Source organism: Jaculus jaculus, chromosome 10, assembly GCF_020740685.1.
Source record: "Jaculus jaculus isolate mJacJac1 chromosome 10, mJacJac1.mat.Y.cur, whole genome shotgun sequence".
Taxonomy (NCBI): domain Eukaryota; kingdom Metazoa; phylum Chordata; class Mammalia; order Rodentia; family Dipodidae; genus Jaculus; species Jaculus jaculus.
The window spans coordinates 41716667-41732698 of NC_059111.1; the positions used below are offsets into that span (position 1 = coordinate 41716667).

At 41.0% G+C, this 16032-nt stretch overlaps 1 protein-coding gene across 1 annotated transcript in view; it reads right to left on the reverse strand.

The window, feature by feature from the left end:
* The window catches only part of Elovl5 (ELOVL fatty acid elongase 5), a 94054-nt gene that overhangs the window by 7307 nt on the left and 70715 nt on the right, over positions 1 to 16032 (reverse strand). Inside the window, exons 4-5 of the mRNA XM_004660499.3 lie at positions 8585 to 8662; positions 7431 to 7602 (exon numbers count right to left, since the gene is read on the reverse strand). Of these exons, the coding sequence (XP_004660556.2) occupies positions 7431 to 7602; positions 8585 to 8662 (250 nt within the window). The remainder of the gene's footprint in view (positions 1 to 7430; positions 7603 to 8584; positions 8663 to 16032) is intronic.

Genomic DNA, 16032 nt, shown 5'->3' on the forward strand with positions numbered 1-16032 from the left:
GCTGGGTCATATGGTAGATCAATCTCTAGCTGCTTTAGGAACCTCCACACTGTTTTCCACAATGGCTGGACCAGATTGCATTCCCACCAGCAGTGCAGAAGGGTTCCTTTTTTTCCACATCCCCGCCAACATTTATGATCATTTGTTTTCATGATGGTGGCCAATCTGACAGGAGTGAGATGGAATCTCAATGTAGTTTTAATCTGCATTTCCCTGATGACTAGTGACGTAGAACATTTTTTTAGGTGCTTATATGCCATTCGTATTTCTTCCTTTGAGAACTCTCTATTTAGCTCCATAGCCCATTTTTTGATTGGCTTGTTTGATTCCTTATTAGTTAACTTTTTGAGTTCTTTGTATATCCTAGATATTAATCCTCTATCAGATATATAGCTGGCGAAGATTTTTTCCCATTCTGTAGGTTGCCTCTTTGCTTTTTTCACTGTGTCCTTTGCGGTGCAAAATCTTTGTAATTTTATTAGGTCCCAGTGGTTAATCTGTGGTTTTATTGCCTGAGCAATTGGGGTTGTATTCAGAAAGTCTTTGCCAAGACCAATATGTTGAAGGGTTTCCCCTACTTTTTCCTCTAGCAGTTTCAAAGTTTCCGGTCTGATGTTAAGGTCTTTAATCCATTTGGACTTAATTCTTGTGCATGGCGAGAGAGAAGAATCTATTTTCATTCTTCTGCAGATATTTATCCAGTTTTCAAAACACCATTTGCTGAAGAGGCTGTCTCTTCTCCAATGAGTATTTTTGGCATTTTTATCGAATATCAGGTGGCTATAGCTACTTGGGCTTACATCTGGGTCCTCTATTCTGTTCCACTGATCTACATGTCTGTTTTTGTGCCAGTACCATGCTGTTTTTGTTACTATGGCTCTGTAGTATAGGTTAAAATCAGGTATGGTGATACCACCAGCCTCTTTTTTGTTGCTCAGTATTATTTTAGATATTCGAGGTTTTTTATGATTCCAAATGAATTTTTGGATTGTTTTTTCTATTTCCATGAAGAAAGCCTTTGGAATTTTGATAGGGATTGCATTAAACGTGTAGATTGCTTTAGGTAAGATTGCCATTTTCACGATATTGATTCTTCCAATCCAGGAACAAGGGATGTTTCTCCACTTTCTAGTGTCTTCTATAATTTCTCGCTTGAGTGTCTTAAAGTTCTCATTGTATAGATTCTTTACTTCCTTAGTTAGGTTTATTCGAAGGTATTTTATTTTTTTTGATGCAATTGTGAATGGGAGTGATTCTCTGATTTCATCCTCTGTGTGTTTGTTGTTAGCGTATACGAAGGCTACTGATTTCTGTGTATTTATTTTGTATCCTGCTACATTGCTGTAGGTTTTGATCAGCTCTAACAGCTTGCTAGTAGAGTCTTTAGGGTCCTTTATGTATAGAATCATGTCATCTGCAAATAATGATAACTTGATTTCTTCCTTTCCAATTTATATCCCTTTTATGTGTGTCCCTTGCCTTATTGCTATGGCTAAGACTTCCAAAACTATATTAAATAGAAGTGGAGACAGTGGACACCCTTGTCTTGTTCCTGATTTTAGTGGGAAAGCTTCCAGTTTTTCCCCATTTAGTAATATGTTGGCTGTAGGCTTGTCATAAATAGCCTTTATTATATTGAGATATGTTCCTTCTATTCCCAGTCTCTGTAGGACTTTTATCATGAAGGGATGTTGGATTTTGTCAAATGTTTTCTCTGCATCTAATGAGATGATCATGTGATTTTTGTCCTTCAACCCATTTATGTAATGTATTACATTTATAGATTTGCGTATGTTGAACCATCCCTGCATCTCTGGGATAAAGCCTACGTGGTCAGGGTGAATGATCTTTTTGATATACTCTTGTATTCTGTTTGCCAATATTTTGTTGAGAATTTTTACATCTATGTTCATGAGGGAGATTGGTCTGTAATTTTCTTTTTTTGTTCTATCTTTGCCTGGTTTTGGTATCAGGGTGATGCTGGCCTCATAGAAGGAGTTTGGTAGGATACCTTCTTTTTCTATTTCCTGGAAAAGCTTAAGAAGCAATGGTGTTAGCTCTTCCTTAAAAGTCTGGTAAAATTCAGCAGTGAATCCATCCGGGCCTGGGCTTTTTTTAGTTGGGAGATTATTGATAACTGCTCGGATCTCCATGTTTGTTATAGGTCTATTTAAGTGATTAATCTCATTTTGATTTAATTTAGGTAGGTCATATAGATCAAGGAAATCATCCATTTCTTTCAGATTTTCATACTTTGTGGAGTATATGCTTTTATAGTATCTCCCTATAATTTTTTGAATTTGTCTGGAATCTGTTGTGATGTTACCTTGTTCATCTCTGATTTTATTAATTTGTGTCTCTTCTCTCTTTCTTTTGGTCAGATTTGCTAAGGGTTTATCAATCTTGTTTATCCTTTCAAAGAACCAACTCTTTGTTTCATTAATTCTTTGGATTGTTCTTTTTGTTTCTATTTCATTAATTTCTGCCCTAATCTTTATTATTTCTTCCCGTCTACTACTTTTTGGTTTGCCTTGTTCTTCTTTTTCCAAGGCTTTAAGGCGAAGCATTAGGTCGTTTACTTGCGACCTTTCTAATTTGTTAATATAGGCACTTAAGGCTATAAATTTACCTCTTAGAACTGCCTTCATTGTGTCCCAGAGATTTTGGTATGTTGTGTTCTCATTATCATTTGACTCTATAAATTTTTTGATTTCCTTTTTGATTTCTTCATTGAGCCCACTCATCATTTAGTAGTGTATTGTTTAGTTTCCATGATTTTGTGTATGCTCTATAGCCTTTCTTGCTACTGATTTGTAGTTTAATTCCATTGTGGTCAGATAGAATGCAAGGAATTATTTCAATTTTCCTGAATTTGTTAAGATTTGCTTTGTGTCCTAATATATGGTCTATTTTAGAGAATGTTCCATGTGCTGCTGAAAAGAATGTATATTCTGCAGCCTTTGGATGAAATGTCCTGTATATATCTGTTAGGTCCATTCCTTCTATGACCTCATTTAGTCCAGATGCCTCTCTGTTTATTCTTTCCCTGGATGACCTGTCAATTGATGAGAGTGGGGTGTTAAAGTCACCCACCACCACCGTGTTTGGTGTTATCTGTGACCTTAGTTCTAATAGTGTTTGTTTGACGAATTTGGGAGCCCCCATGTTAGGTGCATATATGTTTAGGATTGTAATGTCCTCCTGTTGGAGTGTGCCCTTAATCAATATAAAGTGACCTTCCTTATCTTTTTTGACTAACTTCGGACTAAAGTCCACCCTGTCTGATATTAGGATAGCAACCCCTGCTTGTTTTCTAGGCCCATTTGCTTGAAACACCGTCTTCCAACCTTTCACCCTAAGATAATGTCTATCCTTTGTAGAAAGGTGAGTTTCTTGAAGACAACAAATTGTAGGATCCTGCTTTTTAACCCAGTCTGCAAATCTATGTCTTTTCGTTGGGGCATTGAGACCGTTGATATTAAGAGATATTATTGAAAGGTGTGTATTTATGTTTGCCATTTGTGTGTGTGTGTGTGTGTGTTACTTGTTCTACCTGTGCTCTCTTCTGTTAACTGGTATTTGAGTATGGCTGGTTTTTTCTAGGTTCCTTATATGTGTGCTTTTCCTTTTGTTCAGCATGGAGGATTCTATCAAGTATTTTCTGTAGAGCTGGTTTTGTCTTCAGATATTCCTTTAACCTACTTTTGTCATGGAATGTCTTTATTTCTCCATCTATTTGGATGGATAACTTTGCAGGATAAAGTAACCTTGGTTGACAGTTGTTATCTTTCAGAACTTGGAATATATCACTCCAGGCCCTTCTGGCTTTAAAAGTTTGTGTTGAATAATCTGCTGTAATCCTGATGGGCTTGCTTTTGTAGGTAACTTGATTTTTCTCTCTAACTGCTTTCAATATTTTTTCTTTGGTTTGTGTGTTTGGAAGTTTGAGTATAATGTGGCGAGGAGAGTTTCTTTCTGGGTTTTGTCTGGCTGGGGTTCTACAGGCTTCCTGTATCTGTATTGGCACCTCTTTCCCAATTTGGGGAAAATTTTCCTCTGTGATTTTGTTGAAGATGCCTACTATGCCTCTGGAGTGGAGTTCTTCTCCTTCTACTATGCCCTGAATTCTTATATTGGATCTTTTCATAGTGTCCCGAATATCTTGAAATTCCCACTCATACTTTTCTATAAGTTTGTCTTTCTCTTTGTTGGACTGCATTAGGTCTGCCACCTGGTCTTCTAGCTTAGATATTCTGTCCTCTCCCTCATCCATCCTACTGGTGAGATTTTCTACAGAGTTTTTTATTTCATTAACTGTGTTCTTCATTGCTAGTAATTCTGACTGGTTTTTCTTTATTATTTCTATTTCTCTATTTATGTCTTGTATTGCCTTCTTTATTTCATTAAATTGGTGTCCTGCCTCTTCTTTGATTCCTTTGATTTCCTCTTTGATTTCTTCTTTGATTGTTTTCATGTGTTCTTTGACCTCTTTGAACACATTTATAATTATTCTTTTGAACTCTTTCTCAGGCATTTCCTCTAACTCTTTCTCACTGGAGGACATTTCTGATGCATTAATACTTTTAGGTGGATTTATATCGTCTTGCTTTTTAGTGTTTCTTGTGTTATAATGTATATATTTTTGCATCTTGGATTAAGTTAATGCTTGGATTTTCTAGCTAGCTGTGTATTCTTAGCTGTATCAATTGATTTGATGTAATATATTTTCAGGGTAGGACCTTAAGGTATTAGGTGTGGCTCTTAAGACTCTCAGAGTATCTACAAAGATGTTCTTAGGGGTTGAGTTTCCCTGCTATAGGAGTATTCAAGCAGGCTGAGTGGAATAATATACTGGTAGATTCTAAAATTTAACTAAACACTATACCCATTCCATCAAAAACAGCCCCGAGTATGTATGCAAGAGTAGTTATTATAATGACCAGATCCTCTATCAACAAAGAGGTTTAGATTTCTGGTCTGTTGAGGGATCCAAGTCAGCTTGTGACCAAGTGAGACCCTTCCCTGGTGCAATCCCAGTTACCTTGGGTGATTGTGGTCTCAGTCAAGTTGCTGCCTGGGTCGTCGGGCTGCTGTTCTGATTTCTGGAGCTGGGCACTTGCTTTTCCCACGGGGCAAACTGAGCCGCTGCTGCCGCCTCTGCAGCTGTTGTAGCTGCCACCCCCGGAGCCACCACCGCTGCTGAAGCTGCCGTTGCCGTGTCCACCGCTGCTGCTCACCCCGAAGCCGCTGCTGCGGGATCTGCCACCGCTGCCGCTCCTGGGTCCGCTGCTGCTGGGGCCACTGGTACCGGTACTGGAGCCGCTGAAGTTGCTGCCGAATTCTGCTCCTGCTTGGGTCCCGCCGTCAGCCCAAGTTGGCGTGGCCGGGTCCCGGGCCGCTGCTGTGTTCGCTGGAGCTGGGTTCAGGCGGCGGGGGAGGGGAGGGAGCCGCGGCTGCTCTGGTTGTATCACTGTTCCACGTGTGCTTTTACCTCGCGGTCTGCTCCTCCCTCCGTTGCTCGCTGCCGCTCTCCCCTCACGTTTCCCGAGTTGCGGAGAGCGCGGTGTGAGGGGAAAATCCCGCACCTGGCTTGTCCTGCGGCTCGAGCCGAGAGTCCGGCGGTTTTCTGCCGCTCCGCGGTTGCGGCGGGTAGCCCAGCCGCCCCGGAGCCGCTGTTCCCCCTTTTTTTTTTCTTTTCTTTCTGGTTTTTCTAGGTAGGGTCTTACTGTAGCCCAGGTTGACCTGGAATTCACTCTGTAGTTCCAGGCTGGCCTTGAACTCAGTGATCCTCCTACCTCTGCCTCCTGAGTTCTGGGATTAAAGGTGTGCACCATCATTCCCAGCTCATTTTTTACTTAAAAATTACTTATTTATTTGCTAGAGAGACTGAGAGAAAGAGGCAGATAGTAAAAGAGTAAATATGGGTGCAATAGGAACCCCTGCCACTGCAAACAAACCCTAGACACATGTGCTACTATGTGCATCTGGATTATGTGGGTACTAGGGAATCAAACCCAGGCCATCAGGCTTGGCATGCAAGTGCTTTTAACTGCTGAGCCATCTCTCTAGCCCCAATTTTTACTTTTATAATCTTTTTAGATTAACATACATAGTAATAGGTTTTATCATAGCATACTAGTTTTTTTTTTTTTCTTTTTTGGTGCTTGCATATAATGTGTGTGTGTGTGTGTGTGTGTAGGCATGTAAATGCCATAGAATCCATGTGGAGGTCAGAAGATAAGTTTGTACATCAGCCCCTCACCTTCCACATCATTTGAGGTAGGGTCTCTTGTTCAGTACTCCATTAGCATGGCTAGCTGGTTCCCAAAATTCTGGGAAATTCTCCTGTCTCTGCCTCCTATCTTGTGGCCTACATGCTGAGATTAGAGACAACTGTCACAGCTTCTAGCTTTTAATGGGGTCAAGGGATCTGAACTTAGGCACTCAACTCTTGCATGGCAAACACTTTATGTCTTGTGCCATCTCACCACCCCTGTGGTAACTTTCATACATATGTGCATTATATCTTGCTCTCATTTGTTCCCTCCCCTACTGCACTTACCCATGCACACTCCCCCATTCCAGCTGTTTTCCTCCCCCCCCCCCTGCCCAGAGCCTTCCCTTCTATTTTCTTATTGCACATATTTCATTAGCCTACTTTACACCTCCCTTAAAATTTTTCTCCTTCTTCATGATTCTTTCCAGTTTTATGACCTAAAAATGCATATGCAAATACATAACTGTATAATTTTAAATTATATAGTTCAGAGAAAACATGCAGTATTTATTTGAAGCTGGCTTATTTCAAATTAAGATGATTTCCAGTTGCATCCATTTTCCTGCAAATATAACAATTTCATTTTCTTTACAGATACATAGAATTCCATTACATGAATGTACCACATTTTTTTCCTCCATCTGTTGGAAAATGGATGCTTCACTTGTGAAGAGTGCCACTATAAATACTGATGTTCAGGTATCTCTATGGTATGCTGACTTACAGTCCTTTAAAGATATACCCAGGAGTTGTGTATCATTGTGATATGAAGTCCTAGTTTCAGTGTTTGAGGATCTTCCATAGTGGTCTCTATAGTGGCTGCACAAGTATACATGCCCACCAGGAATGAATAAAGATTTCTCTTTCCTCACCAGCATTAGTGGTCACCTGTTTTCTTGATGACAGACATCAGCTAATTCTGACTGGGGTGAAATGGAATCTCAAAGTAGTTTTAATTTACATTTTCCTGATGTGCTAGAGGGAAACCCTACCTTGAAAACCAAAAAACCAAAAAGGGGAAAAAAAAACACCCCACAAAATTGCCAAAGTTCAAAATGGCTTAACTTAGGCATCTACAGAAACAGCACCTTTCCTGAAAGCTTAGTTAGCCCCTGTGCTCATGTATATTCCCAAACAACCTCTTATTACTTACAATGGCCGCAGGGGACCCAATTCATCACAAACCACCAGATATTGAACATGGTAGCATGGTGGTAGACGTGCAGGACTGTGATCTGGTGGTTGTTCTTGCGCAGGATGAAGAAGAAGGTGTCCATGAATTCTATGAGTTTGGAGAAGTAGTACCACCAGAGAACACGGATAATCTAAGAGCAAAGGATCAAAGGCTTTATGGTTTTGCCTAACGCTTCTCTGAAACTGCACCTGTGGCATGTTTCACTGACATTCCAGACTTTAGAACCAACCTGGAAAAGCCCCAGCTTCCTTCCAAGTCCTAACACTCTTCTGGTGTTGTCATCTTTAGCCACTCTGTGAGTATGTTTAGTTAATGAACATGCTGGGTGGGAGTCGGGTGGGGTAAAATGACTACAAGGGAAGTCTTCAAAGGCTTCCTGACCCTCTCAAAAGAACAAGAAGTATAATCCCAGCACTTCGGAGGTATAAGCATGAATGTATGACTTTGAAGTCAACCAGAGCTAAGGGAGACAATGTCTCTAAAGAAAAACAACAGGAAGCACAAGACTCAATGCCTCAAAAAGACAACTGCTTTCTTGGAAACAGTCTGCAGAGCTGCCAAAAAAGAAAGGATGCTTCTGGTTTCAAGGCTTGGTGTGAAGTAGGCAGCATTAAGACATGGAACCAGAACATGCAGCATCTGTTGTTGGCCCATTACCATGCACAACAAGTATTCAAAGGAAATGCCTACCCATGCTGAACTCTGACTGAGTACTTTCATTTACAATAAGAATCTCAGAGTGGAAGCTGGATTTTGTTTACTGCCACTACTCAGAGGGTACTTTTAAGAATGATTTAAAATTTTTAAGGCATTATTATGATCTCACTTGTGAAATATAAAACCTTATAAACACATACAACTTGTCCCCTGTCAATTATTCAAAGGAGTGATTTTATAGAGAGGGAGGTTTCCATTTTACAGCTCTCATGTTCAAATTTTCACAGTATGTGCATACTGTTTTTCTTATTCTTTTCAAAATGTCAAGAGGAATTAGCTGGGAGGAGAGGCTGTAGTCTTTGTCTTTTGAATCACTTATTTATCAAATAACAAAACACAGTTATGCACACACATACACACCTATCTAATAAGATTACTTGAAAAAGAAACAGTACCTTCATGTCCGATTCTCCTGCACTGCGTGTGCCCTGACAGAAGAAATTGTATCTGCCTTCCCACACACCTGTCACCAACTAAAAAAGAAATAAACCAGTCATCCATAGCATCAGAACCCTGTTCAACTGAAGTACTAGTTTTATTTTTTCATATTATTTATTTCTAAGCAGAGATGGAGAAAGAGAAAGACACCCCTCCCATGCACACACAGAAAGAGAAGAGAGAGAGAGAGAGAGAGAGAGAGAGAGAGAGAGAGAGAGAGAGAGAGAGAGAGAGAGAGAGAGAAGGAGAATAAATGGGCACACCAGGGCCAAACAAACTCCAGATTCATGTGCCACTTTGTGTATCTGACTTTACATGCGTACTGGGGAAATGAGCCCTGTGGTGGTTTGAATAGATGGCCCCCAATATATTCAGTTTTTTATTTCTTTATAGTTTGCATCTGCAGCCACCTGGCTGGAGGCAGTGTCACTGGGTGAACTTAAGGTGTGGTGGTGGGTTTCAGATTTCAGTCTAAAGATATGCAAAGTGTGCCTAGCAGGAGTTCCTGAAGTGTGCAGTGCTGTGTGGCTTTAGGCTTGTGCTCTCTTTCTCTCTGCTTGGGCCTATGAAGGCAGGCCAGCTTCTTCTGCCATTATGGAACTTCCCCTGGATCTGTAAGCTTCAATAAATATCCCTTCCTCCATAACTGTGCCTGGTCTGGAAGTTCATCTCAGCTAATCCAAAGCTGTCTGCTACAAGCCCTACTAGTTTTTTAGAGTCTGTGGAAATTTACTTTGGGCTATGCTGAGGCAAGTTTGCTATAAGAAAAGAACATCATGGGGAAACATAAAGACAGAGTCTAAAGCTTTTGGACCTTTCATAAAGGGTGAACACAGTGGCAGATTACATGGAGCTTGGAGTCACCCCCAGGCTGCGGCCTTCAGAGATCCTTCTCAACCTGCTGCCTCTTAGCACAATCCTCAGTTCATCATCTGTACAGATGAATCTCAAAGTGTCCAGATGAATCCAACTCCAGGTCATCACTCTGCTTCCCAATAGCTTCAAGCCACTTTCCCTAAGCCAGAGCTCCTTAAACTTGATGATTTTGCCCTAGAGTCTTTTGAACAAGCCAGACATATTATCCTGACAGAGGGCCAAAAATCTGTATTTCTAACAAGTTCCTAGGTTAACACAGTACCAAGGCTGCTGGTTTGTAGGCTATACTTTGAGAACTACTGCTGCAGGTCCAGAAATAATTAAGTCCAAAATCATCTTCCTCATCACTTTCTATTGCTGGGTCAATGAATTAATCCTCTGCAGACTGGGGAGACTGTGCCTGTGCTTCAGAATTCACTGGTACCAGAAGAAGCACTGCAACACCGGAGAGGACCTCAGAGCTAGAGTGGAAGCTCTTATTACAGCTCCATGGTTTTCTCTACTGCATAAAAGTAACCTGTTTTCTTCCCAGCACACCAAAAGAATGAATGGCCCCAGAGAAAACCTCAGAACTCACTCTAGAGGTCAGGATGGAAAGTTTATTTTGGCTATTCTATATTTCCACAGTGCATTTACTAGGTTCCAGATCCACACCTAATGAGATGATTCTTTGTCTCTGAAAACTGCAATCCATTGCTCTCTAGCTTTCTCCCAAAGTCTAGACAATCCTGAGTGTTCCTGGTGACCAGGAGGAACCTGAGATGGCATGCTTGAGCCTGATCTAATCCAAGCACAAAACACAGGGACCAGTCATGGATTCTCACTGTGTTCACCTGTCCAGCACCACCAGCATCACACAGAACTTCTAAGAAAGTTTTCTGCCTCCCAAGTGCTGGGATTAAAGGCGTGTGCCACCATGCCCAGCTCTCTTTTTTGTAAATTTTTTTGTGTTGTTGTTGTTCAATTTATTTATTTGAGAGTGAGAGACAAAGAGGCAGACAGAGGCAGAGCAAAAGGGTGCACCAGAGCCTCTAGCCTCTGCAAACCAACTCCAGATGCACATGTGTCACCTTGTGCATCTTGGGAAATTGAATCTGGGTCCTTAGGCTTTGCATGCAAGTGCCTTAACCACTAAGCCATCTCTCTATCCCCTAAGAGAGCATTCTTGAACCATCTCCACACCTTCAAAACTTAAAACTCTGGTGGGCCCCCAAAGCTGTGCCTTAAGAGTCCTCAATCAACAGACTCTTGAGAATCTAATGCTGCTATTTTCAAAGTGCAGGCCCTAATCAGAGCTGTATTTTTACTATTAGCAGACATGTCACTTAAAATTAATGATCAGCCACTCAAAGTTAAAAGCACCTTTTCTCTTTAGGGTTGAGCAGGCCAATTTTGGCAATACCATCAAGGAGCAGAGGCAAATCAAAGTATGTGGTTTTGAATTTCAAATCTCTCTCTATATATATACATAGCATTTAATGAAGGCTATGAAGATAATTTCAGACCTTCAGAAGTGTTTGTTTGTTTTCCTCCTCCTGAAGACCAGGCACAACTCTGGGTTACAGCTGTATGGAACCACCTTAGCTGGGTCATCAGGACAGGTCATGCACACTTAAGAACAGAGCACACAGGCCAACCTAAAAGAGGTATGCCTGGTATCTGAGTCCCATACTCTGGCCTCCTGTGCTGGAGGTCCCTTTCTTACTTTTCACACTCCTACAGCTTTCCCTCTGTGATGGGTAAACCCAGTACCTAGCATAGGTAAGGACCATATAATGCCTGATGATTCTAGCCAAATGCTTGATGTTTCTACTTCAAGCACTTGAAGGTCCAATAACTAGGGTGTCAATGGGGGCACTCCAACAAAAGGGAAGCTCCTGACAAACTATCCTTTCCATAACTTAAGAAAATTTGGACTAGAGAGATGGCTTAGTAGTTAAGGCGTTTGCCTGCAGCCAAAGAATCCCTGTTTGATTCCCCAGGACCCATGTAAGCTAGATGCTCAAGTGGACACATGCATCTGGAATTTGTTTGCAGTGGCTGGAGGCCCTGGTGTGCCCAATCTCTCTCTCTCTCTCTCTGCCTCTTTCACTCTCTGGAAGGAAGGAAGGAAGGAAGGAAGGAAGGGAGGGAGGGAAATATATTAAAAAAAAGAGTGGGGTTAAGTTAAAAAAAAAAAAAGAAAAGAAAGAAAGAATGGTCTACAGCCCATCAATTTGAGCCACTTGCTTTGCAAAGTTAAGTCCAGTTTAATCAGGAACAGCATTCCTGAACTTACTACACCAGCTGCAAAGTCAAGTCCAAAAATTTGAAGAGTCAGTTTGGGACAATGCTCTGGACCAACCTCAAAGCTTTCTCTCTAGCAAAGGCACTTCCTTCCCTCATCTTAGGAGTGGGTGAGGAATGGAGAAAGTGTGTGGGGGCAATGCCTTTCTCTCTCCCCATGGTGTGGAATCCTCTCAGGGCAGCGTCAGTACAAATCGGCAAGTACTGTTTCCTTTCAAGTCCTAAGGAGTTTCTTTCTGGGCCAGGAGTTTCAGCTACAAGGGAGCAAAGTGACAAGTGTAAGTACTGGTACTGTTCTCTCAGTTGTTTTTAACTTCTTTATACTTCACTTAAATAGGAAGAACAAATATTTGTTTCCAAAATACTTATTTTATAAAACTAGTCATCAACTAATAAGTCATTTTGATTGTTTTCCCAAATCTTATTTTCCTACAATAATGTATATAGTTTAGAAAAGCCTGAAGCAAAAGAAAAATAAGTTCAGGGGCTAAGCAGTTAAAGGGGCTTGCTTGCAAAGCCTGTTGGCCTGCACAGTGGTAAGAGCATACTTTTGCAGTTTTTTCAACAGCAAGAGGATCTGGTACACTCATGAGCATTCCTTCTCTCTCAGATAAAATTATTTATTAAAAAAAAAAAAAAGAGAGAGAATGGCTGGAGAGATGGCTTAGCGGTTAAGCGCTTGCCTGTGAGGCCTAAGGACCCCAGTTCGCGGCTCAGTTCCCCAGGACCCATGTTAGCCAGATGCACAAGGGGTTGTACGCATCTGGAACTTGTTTGCAGTGGCTGGAAGCCCTGGCACGCCCATTCTCTCTCTCTCTCTCTCTCTCTTTCTCTGCCTCTTTCTGTCTGTCACTCTCAAATAAATAAATAAAATAATTAAAAAAAAAAAGAGAAAAGAAAAAACAAGCTTCAGATGTAGTGTTTCTAAATCAACTGTTATGGGCCTGCATCACAGGGTCATGAAAGCCAGAGCCCTGGGAGGTGCTTGCCAGATGCCTGAGGAAATGCTTTAACACTGTCAATTACAGAGGTTAGAAAGCAACAGGAAAACATCTAGTCCATCAGACAAGCAACTTCTTTCATCTTTCCAAAAAAGAAGTACCAGGAATCTCTTCAAAGGATGATTCAGAGTAAAACAACCAAACTAGCTTCTGGTCTGACCAGGTGACAAACTGAACAAAAGCAGACACTACTCCTCAGAAAACACCAGTAGGAATGATTACAATACTGCCTTCCAGACATAAAGTGGCCTCAATATTCATGACCTCATGGTGGCTGACTCTACATACCTATATAAAGAAACATGGGGGCTGGAGAGATGGCTTAGCAGTTAAGCGCTTGCCTGTGAAGCCTAAGGACCCCGGTTCGAGGCTCGGTTCCCCAGGTCCCACGTTAGCCAGATGCACAAGGGGGCGCATGCATCTGGAGTTCGTTTGCAGAGGCTGGAAGCCCTGGCGCGCCCATTCTCTCTCTCTCCCTCTATCTGTCTTTCTCTCTGTGTCTGTCACTCTCAAATAAATAAATAAATAAAAATTAAAAAATACAATAACAAAAACAAGTTTAAAAAAAAAAAGAAACATGGGAAAATGGTATAATGAATCCTAACACTATGAGTTGGACCTATAAGACAATATTATATGAATTCATCTCAAAATGTAATGTTGACAAAAAAGCTGATTGAAAGACTACACTATTGATGTAAGAGTTTAAATACAGAAATATTTTTCATTTTTTATTTATTTTTGTGTGTGTACATCAGTGTGTGGGGCATATGGAGGCCAGAGAACAATTCTGAGTGTCGTCTTCAGGAATACTAAATAACTTTTTTGAGACAGGATTTCTGATTAGCTGGGCCTACCAAGTAAGCTCCATTAGCTAGCTAGAGTGCCCCAGGGATCCACTTGTCTCTGCCTCCCCTGCAATGTGATTATGGGCATGGGCCACTATGCCTGGCATTTTGTTTTATTTATTTATTTGGGGGGGGGGGGAGAGAATGGGAGGCCAAGGCATCCAGCCACGGCAAGCAAACTACAGACACATACATGTGCCACCTTGTACATCTGGTTTACGTAGGTCCTGGGGAATTGAACCTGGGTCCTTTGGCTTTGCAGACAAGTACCTTAACCACTAAGCCATCTCTCCAGCCTGCCTGGCATTTCTATGTATGTTATGTTGTTGGACTTAGGCCCTCACACTTGCAAGGTAAGCACTTTACTGACTGAGCTATTTCCTCAGCCTGATGTAGGTTTTTTTTTTTTTGTTTTTTTTTTTTGTTTTTTAATGTATTAGTTTGAAAGACAGGGAGAAAGCAGCAGATAAACAGAGAGAGAAAGGGTACACCAGGACCTCTAGTCACTGAAAACTCCAGACACATGCACCACCATGTGCATGTGGCTTAGGTGGGTACTGCGAAATTGAACCTGGGTCCTTAGGCTTTGTGCAAGTGCTGTAACAGCTAAGACATCTCTCCAGCCAGATTTTTCTTTTTTTGAAAAAAGATCTCAGGGGGTTGAAGAGATGGCTCAGCAAGCATTGAAGGTGCTTGCCTGCAAAGCCTAAGAACTGGAGTTTGATTCTCTAGTATCCACATAACACCAGATAGACAAGGTGGTGCATGCATCTGGAGTTCATTTTCAGTGGCTACAGGCCTTTGTGCACTCAATTCTCTCTTGTTCTAGCTGCCTCTTTATCTGTTTTTCTCTCTCTCTCAAATAAATAAGCAAAATATTTTAAAAAAGAATTCTGCTTCTATAAAAATAATTCACAATATGCTACATATTGTCATGTGTAACTGAAGCAAAATTCTAAAATAAAAATACTCAGGAAAAAATGGGAACTTTAGAAGAAAGCTACAAAGTGCCTGTACTTTAGATGTAGTTCCTAATGTTTTATATTTATGTTAGTGTTGGAGATTGAACCTAGGGGCTTACACATGAGCAACCCACCCTTTACCCCAGCTCCATGTTTTCTTATTTAAACAACAACAAATCAAACCAAGAAAATATCAATGTTAGGCACATGTCATTTATGTTTGTGACTTTAAAGATTGTAGGACAATCTAAAATTACATTTAACATAAAGAAGTCTGAAGAGATTGCTCAGTGGTTATATAGATGCTTGCAAAGTCTAGTGACCTGAATTTGATTCCTTAGTACCCATATAAAGCCAGATGTACAAAGTGGCACAAGCGTCTGGAGTTTGTTTGCAATGGCAGGAGGCCCTAGCCTCCACAAATAAATAAAAATATTTAAATTAAAAAATAAAACTTTCAGGCTGGAGAGATGGCTCAGCAGTTAAGATGCTTGCCTACAAAGCCTAAGGACCTGCATTTGATCCTCCAGTACCCACATAAAGCCAGATATGGCTTATGTGTCTGGAGTTTGTTTGCAGTAGCTAGAGGTCCTGGTATGCTTATTCTATCTTCTTCTCCCTCCTTCTATCTCCCTCTCTCTCATAAATAAAATATTAAATAAAAATTTCAAAGGAGAAGAAACAGTAAGTTTGGCCTTATGCCAAGCCTGATATAGCTACCCAGCCATAATTCAGTTTTTTTTCAAAAGTTCATTTTAAATGTTCTTAATTCTTTAATAACTCACAAATACAGTTCCTACTGCAAAGAAATACACACAAAGCTGGGTGTGGTGGTGCACACCTTTAATCCTAGCACTTGGGAGTCAGAGGTAAGACTGCTGTGAGTTCGAGGCCACCCTGAGACTCCATGGTGAATTCCAGGTCAGCCTGGGCTAGTGTGAGACCCTATCTTGAAAAACAAAACAAAACTAAAAAATCCTGTTTGAAACTTAGGATTTAAGTTTGATTGTTAAATAACACAATGTTCCAGCATTTGTATTCTAAGACACAGGATAGATGTGGTAGAGTGATGAGCCACAACAACAATGGATAAGAAAAGTGTGAATGTCTCATAAGTCAATGAGTTGGATTAAAGGCGGCATGGGGTGTTAAGCACATCATAGGAGCACTTCAATTGAAAGGAACATTGGAAACAGAGTGGCTAAAGAGACTGAAAAAAAATCATGGCTCTAGAACTGAGTCCTCTCCCTCAGTACTTTCAGTACTGAGTTCCTCAGTACTCACATGACTTCAGACAGAGGAAGTCTAAAACGGCATTTCTCTGGAGTAAAGGTCTGAGAGAATTAAAGAGCCTGGTGTGGGTGGAGTTGGGGTAGAGCTGGGCACAACAGCAGGCTAGGAATGCCCCACATTAAGTCTGCTGAAGAGAGAA